Raw genomic sequence first — 6,665 nt, 5'->3', positions numbered from 1 at the left:
TGGGATCTTCCCGGACCGGGGCACGAACCTGTGTGCCCTGCATCGGCAGGCGGACTCTCAACCACTGCGCCACCAGGGAAGAAGCCCCAGGACTTTGTTTTTAAAAAGTTACTTATCAATTCAAGATGGTAAGCACATAAGTGTTAAATTCTTTGTACTTGGTATTTTTAAATTTTCCCTGAGTATGTGAGAAACTTAAAAAAAATACTCCTCTGTGGGAAGAATATTTTGACCCAACTTGGTAGTGAAAGGATGGAAAGTATTGATTAATAAAAGGAAAGTGCCCGTGAGCAGTCAGACTCAAATTACGCCACCTAAAAATAAACAGGTATACAAAGTTCGTTTTTGCCATTCAAGCCTACTTATTTTATAAATTTCAACACTTTGGAGTTCCTGTATGGTTTTCTTAGGGCCAAGCTTGGGATTCCCTGGGGAAAGGTTAGGAGCAATGCCCAAATTCCCCAGATGCCCAGATTATCCAAAGTTCTTTAAAATATAAAATGAACATTATCCTGTCAAACTGTCAGTGTTATAGACCCAAATGCCAGATTGTTTATAGTTTTTATTCAAGCAGCAATACATTTAGAAACTGAAAAAGATCACTGTGACAATTTCTTGATTAAAAAAATTAAATACCTATTAATCTCAACAGGTGAGCATTTATTTTTGATTGTAGAGCTTCAATATATCTTGCAATGACACTTTTCCTTTGGTCGTCACTTAATCAGAAAAATGCTCGTCCCAGCTCAAACATTACCTTACAAATAAAAAGTGAGAAGTATTAATAATTTCATGGCAAATCACTGGTACAAACTAAAATGACTTTTCTAAGGTCGTGATTAATGAAAAATGCTCCCGAAGTTAAGAATAACTTTTTTTGTTATTACAGGGCATTACAGGGCAAGCTGCAGATTTGAGGCACAGGTGCTTGATGTTGGGTTGAACATTATACATTTACAGCTAGAACTTGCCCTAAATGCCATCTTTAAAAACGTGGGACTTCCCAGGTTAGCGCAGTGGTTAAGAATCTGCCTGCCGATGCAGGGGACATCGGTTTGAGCCCTGGTCCAGGAAGATCCCACATGCTGCAAAGCAAATGAGCCTGTGCGCCACAACTACTGAGCCCACGCGCCACAACTACTGAAGCCCTCACGGTTAGAGCCAGTGCTCCGCAACAAGAGAAGCCACCGAACGAGAAGCCTGCGCACCACAATGAAGAGTAGCCCCCGCTCGCTGCAACTAGAGAAAGCCTGTACGCAACTAAGACCCAATGCAGCCAAAAATAAATTTATTTAATAAATAAATAAAAAGAGCAAATAATTTAAAAAAAAAACGTGGAGGGAATTCCCTGGTGGTCAAGCGGTTAGGATTTGGCACTTTCACTGCCATGGCCTGGGTTCAATCCCTGGTCAGGGAACTGGGATCCTGCAAGCTGCGCAGCATGGCCAAATAAAATAAATAAAAACATGGAACTTTTCCAAAAATCATACTTAATGCATTTTCAAAATATTACCACAGTCACTTGAAACCTGCCTCACTTCCAAATAGACTTAACGTTTAGAACAAAGTCATGCTCTTTCCTGCTATTGTTTTCTGTCAGGTTACTTTCATAAAAGTTACCTACCTCTATGGTGATAAGGATGACAATCATCCCTTCCAGGCGCAGCGTCCTCTTCTCAGTCAGGTGATTCCGCATCAGATCTGTTAGCTCCATGCAGTGCTGAAGCTTTTCATTCATGACCTGCATTAGAAAAATCTCGAAGTATCCTGTATATTTAAACATTCACTTACGATAACAGTCGCATGCTTCAAAATTATAAGTTTGAAATAGGTGTGCAGTGAAAAATCACTCCTTCAATTCTTGCTCCCCAGCCCTCCCCAAAGGCAGCCTACCAGTGCCACTTGTCTCCTTTCTGTGAATCCACCTAGAGACGTTCTGTAATGCACAGATCTGACTGCAAGAAATACTTTGCATACTGAAGCTCTTATATTCATAAGACTTTGATGGAAGATCTAAAAGTTCTTGATTTCTAGTTTTTCGTTGCTGCCCTTGGATTTTCAGCAGTTAATAAAAGCAAACCTGAAATACTCTTAGCATGGCCTTAAGATGACAATGATTACCTTCTACTAAAACTGTTCCAAGCCCCGCAAACACAAAACTTGACCTGCTGCACACTCGCCACTAGATGGCACTGGTTTTTTTTTTTTTTTTTCCCTTTTCCTCACTGTCATGGCCTCTGCCGTTGCGGAGCACAGGCTCCGGACGCGCAGGCTCAGCGGCCATGGCTCACTGGCCCAGCCGCTCCGCGGCATGTGGGATCTTCCCGAACCGGGGCATGAACCCGTGTCCCCCGCATCGGCACGCGGACTCAACCACTGCGCCACCAGGGAAGCCCGATGGCGCTGCTTTTAATGCTTAACTGCAGAGGTTCTGCATTCTGATGCCCCACAAGCTCGCTGAGGGGTTCATAGAAAACAGAATCTTTGAAGTTAAGACTTGAATATGACCACTGGCAAGTTATACTTCCTTAATCTCTCTGTATCTCACTTTCTTTTGGAAATTACACAGTCTGGAAACAAATTTTTAAAAAGTTTTTGGATTCCCCTTGATAACTTCTGGGGTACGCAGGCTGAGAATGCAGGTATGCTCAGTGGAAATCTGAGACAAATCACAGATGCATGTTTGGGGACTGACTGAAATGTGCTAGTGCACCATATTTACTATCATTTTGCACAGAGCATTGCTAACGAGAGCGAACACGTGGAAGCACACTGATAATACGTATTTGCCCACGCTTCCAGACTTCATGTAATCCTGTAGTCACCAATTTGTATAAATGTTTAGAACAGTGCCTCTTTCTTTTCTCCCTTTCTTCGTCTTCCTGTTTCTGTTGGCTGCTTGATCTTGGTCTAGAAACATACTCAGCCTTAAGCTTGCTTCTCTCTTCGAAATGCTGACACAACCCTTTTTTACATTTTCTTTCAAGTTTGACTAAAGAACAGACATTTTCTTTCTCCACTTCTCACCACCAACTTATTCCTTAGCCCTTAGAGGTTGTAGATATTACCTCTGCTCCCCCGAAACTTCCAGATGTCTCCTAAACAGTAACACCCTTTCTTGGTTAGATTCTGAAATCTCAATTAAGCATTTGACAACACCTTGAAATGCACACTTCCTTTGGCTTTTTCTCCCCTAGGGACTAAGTTCTGCCTCCGACCATCACTCTTTTTCTGAGTCTTCTCGGACCTCCCCTGGCCTGTGGATGACACTTTCCAGAGTCCTGATCTGGTCCCTCCTGTCCTCTAGCTCTGCATTCTCTCTGCACGATCCTGCCCATCTGGTTTGTGTAGGCGCTTCCTGAACTTCAGTCATTTCCATCCCACCGTCACTGCTTCTGTGATACACATGTGCCAATTGGATTTAAAGTCAAAAAGACTTACAAATGGGGACTTCCCTGGTGGCACAGTGGTTAAGAATCTGTGCTCCCAATGCAGGAGGCCCAGGTTCGATCCCTGGTCAGGGAGCTAGATTCCCACATGCATGCAGCAACGAAGAGTTTGCATGCCATAACCAGGGAGCTGGCAAGCCACAACTAAGGAGCCTGTGAGCTGCAAGTAAGATCTGGTGCAACCAAAAAAAAAAAAAAACCCCACAAAAACAACCTTAGAAATGTTTATTTTAAAAGGAAACTACATTGCCAAAATGGAAAACCAGTATGATGTGAAATGGTGTTGGATACACAAAGCTGAGCCTGGTGCCCGGGAATTTGGTAGATTATACATTAGAGGGCCGGTCAAGAGCCACTAAAGCCAAGCTAAGCATTTCTCCTCAACTCTGAACAGAAGTGTTACTTGCTTCAACGCTTACATGTTATTTCAGGGTCCATGTGTTACCTAAGTTGATCTCTTGTACAAGTGTATGTATTCCACATTTTGAGAAACACTGGTTTAAACTTTTTTGATAAGTCCCAAGTATTAACTGCTTAATCCCGATTTCTCCTCTGCCCGAATTTCTAACCGCCTATAAAACATCTTTTTACTATTTTCCTGCCGGCACCTTAAATTTAGCATTTCTCAAACAACAGTTGACATCCTGTTCAAGTCTATCCCTCTTCTTGGGTCCCTAGCTCAAAGCAGGTCACGCTATCTTCTCGGGCACCCAGCGTAGAAGCCTTTGATCTCTATCCTGCACTCCTGGATCCCTGGTACTTCAGTTGTCATTGCTGTATGGAGTTGAGTCTATCCTCTCCTTAGCATTTCTTAATACACCTAGTAGGCTTTCATCAACTATCTGTCACCTCTTCAGACTGGTCTGTTTGGTCGTTTTGGTGGTGGTGATGGGCTGGGGGGTTTCCAGGTTTCGTTTGCACGGGCCACCAGAGTTCTCATCCTAAATAGGATGGATCGTTTCACTCCCCTGCTCAGAAGCTTCGAACGTCTTGCTATTGCCTTCTCGATGACATGAAATGACCCCAGATGGTTTAGTCCAAGCACTCTTCAGTGGGTGGCGCCCTCTTCACACCTGAAGGCGAGGTCTCTGTGACCCTTCCTGACCTCCTGCTCGCTCAGCACTCCCACAGCACCTCGCTGTTTCCCTCGTTTAGAACTTAACCTCATTCTGCCTCATAGCCACCTGCCACCTGCCCGGCACCCTCCGCTCCTGCCCCCTTGCTTTGGAGAGTTACTCTTCCCTGTTTCCAACCACGTGATGCTGCCAATCTTAGTATCACTACCCACCTGACACCAACCCCTCTCCCCTCCCCCGAAAAGCCCAAGGGGGAGACGGGGTCAGTACAAGACCCAGGCTTGGCCAACTGTGAGGCCCAGTTGCCTCATCACACGGCTGGTCAAAGCACGGACACGTGGCCCAGTCCTTTGACGCTGCCAGGCAGAGTAAAATGTCGCTCGGATATTCCCTCTTCCCACACCCCTTCCCCCCATCGCCGAGAGAATGCCACCAAGAAGGAAAGGATGAGGCCAAATGGGTATGGAGGATGCTGAGGTAAGAAACAGTCCTGGTGACCCGTCTGGGTCTGTGCAACAGACATTCCCTGTTTCACACCTGCTCCCTGTTTCTCAGTCCCGTGAGCCAGTTACTTACAGGGATAAGTAAGGTCATTCCAATTGTCCTTCTGTCGTGTGCAAGCAAGGGAGCCCCAACTAACATATGCTTCCTATGTCCTTTGGTTACAGAATCAGACGTGTTTCATGCGCACAGATGATGGAGCAGAAGAAAACGGGGACAGGGTCACAGAGGTGGTAAATGTGAAGTAGGCTCTAAATAGGCAGGTGCCAGGAAGAAAAGGTGGGGCGCCAGGGGGACAGTATTTCTAGCAGAGGAAACAGCATGGAGGCAAGTACAGCTAGATAGCGAAAAACCTGAAAGTGCCTGGAGGTAAGGTTAAAAAAAGGTTAAGTACTGAATTGTGACAGGTACTACAGACCATAGGTGGTAGGCAGAGTAATGGTCCCCCAGATATTCACATTCTAATCCTTGGGACCCACGAGTATTACATAGCAAGGGATACTTAAGACTGTGCAGGAAGGAATTAAGCTTGTTAAGTCAGACGATCTTTAGATAAGGAGACAATCCTAGATTATCTGGGTGGGCCCAGGGCAATCACAAGGGTCCTTAAAAGTGGGAATGGCAGGCAGAAGAGCTCAGCGATGCGAGATGGAAGAGGGGCTCTGAGCAAGGGCAGTGGGTGGCCCCTCGGAGCTGGAACAGCCCAGGAAGTGGCTCCCACCCAGAGCCTCCGGAGTGGGACGCGGCCCTGCCAGCGCCTTGATTTTGGCTCAGTGACTCCCAGGTCAGACTTCGGACCTACAGAACTGTAAAATAATACATCTGTGTTAAGTCAGTCTGTGGTAATCTGTTGCAGCCGCAGTAGAAATGAATACATAGCACGGTCATGTTGCAACTTTCTTCTGCAGGTAAGGGAGTCCTTTGTTCACTCTTAAAATATCTGTTCAATGTTTACTACACTGTGCTGGGCAGAGGAGATGAAATGGTGAATAAGACAGATATGTCTCTGTCTTCTGGCTACAGGGCCCAGCCCAGAGGGTGGGAGACAAAGAAGAAGGTATTAGGGTGAACGGGGGTGGGAGATGCACATCAGCCGTCAGGGCGCAGGAGGCGGGTCGGTTTGGTATCCCTCCCTGTCTCACCAGCCCAGGGCCTATCGTAGAGACTTTCAATAAATATCTGGCAATGAATGCATGACACTTAGGAGAAAACGAAAGGATGCTCTGACTGCCTGTGGAAGATGAAGGAGAAAGAGGAAACCATGGTGAGTTTCAAGTTCCTGCTTGACTGACCAGGTGGTCGTGCTATTAGCTGAGACAGAAATAGAGAAGGTTCAACTGCATTTTCTGGGAGAAGACAGTGAGTTTCATTTTGAACTCTTAATCACTGATTAATTCTACAAATATCTATGGAGCACATATTCTATGTGAGGCCTTTGCCAAGAAGCGGGAAGGGAGCCAGGAAGAAGACGATCCTGTTCTCTGATTTCACGAAGCCTGCGTTCTAGAGGGGAGTGTACTCATCACATATTTACAGGGAAAGCAGCTTCTATCTCTTTCGCTGCTGTGTTTTAAGGAAGGAGAGGGGGAATCTCACGAGTGCAGCTCCCATTTCATATAAATCCCCTTTTCCCCTCTGA

The 6,665-nt window shown here is 45.7% G+C and overlaps 1 protein-coding gene across 3 annotated transcripts in view; it reads right to left on the bottom strand.

The window, feature by feature from the left end:
- Positions 1–542: 542 nt before the first annotated feature.
- The window catches only part of RMND1 (required for meiotic nuclear division 1 homolog), a 35,611-nt gene continuing 29,488 nt past the window's right edge, over positions 543–6,665 (bottom strand). The window contains exons 11-12 of one of the 3 annotated variants that reach the window (XM_032650981.1): positions 1,625–1,741; positions 543–757 (exon numbers count right to left, since the gene is read on the bottom strand). In XM_032650981.1, the coding sequence (XP_032506872.1) occupies positions 725–757; positions 1,625–1,741 (150 nt within the window). In that variant the 3' untranslated portion in view covers positions 543–724. Of the gene's footprint in view, positions 758–1,624; positions 1,742–6,665 lie in introns of those variants that run through there. The other 2 variants (XM_032650982.1, XR_004352498.1) reach the window with 2 other exon arrangements.

Source organism: Phocoena sinus, chromosome 12, assembly GCF_008692025.1.
Source record: "Phocoena sinus isolate mPhoSin1 chromosome 12, mPhoSin1.pri, whole genome shotgun sequence".
Taxonomy (NCBI): domain Eukaryota; kingdom Metazoa; phylum Chordata; class Mammalia; order Artiodactyla; family Phocoenidae; genus Phocoena; species Phocoena sinus.
The sequence above is the reverse complement of the archived record's forward strand: the minus strand, read 5'-3'. Positions and strand labels throughout refer to the sequence as shown.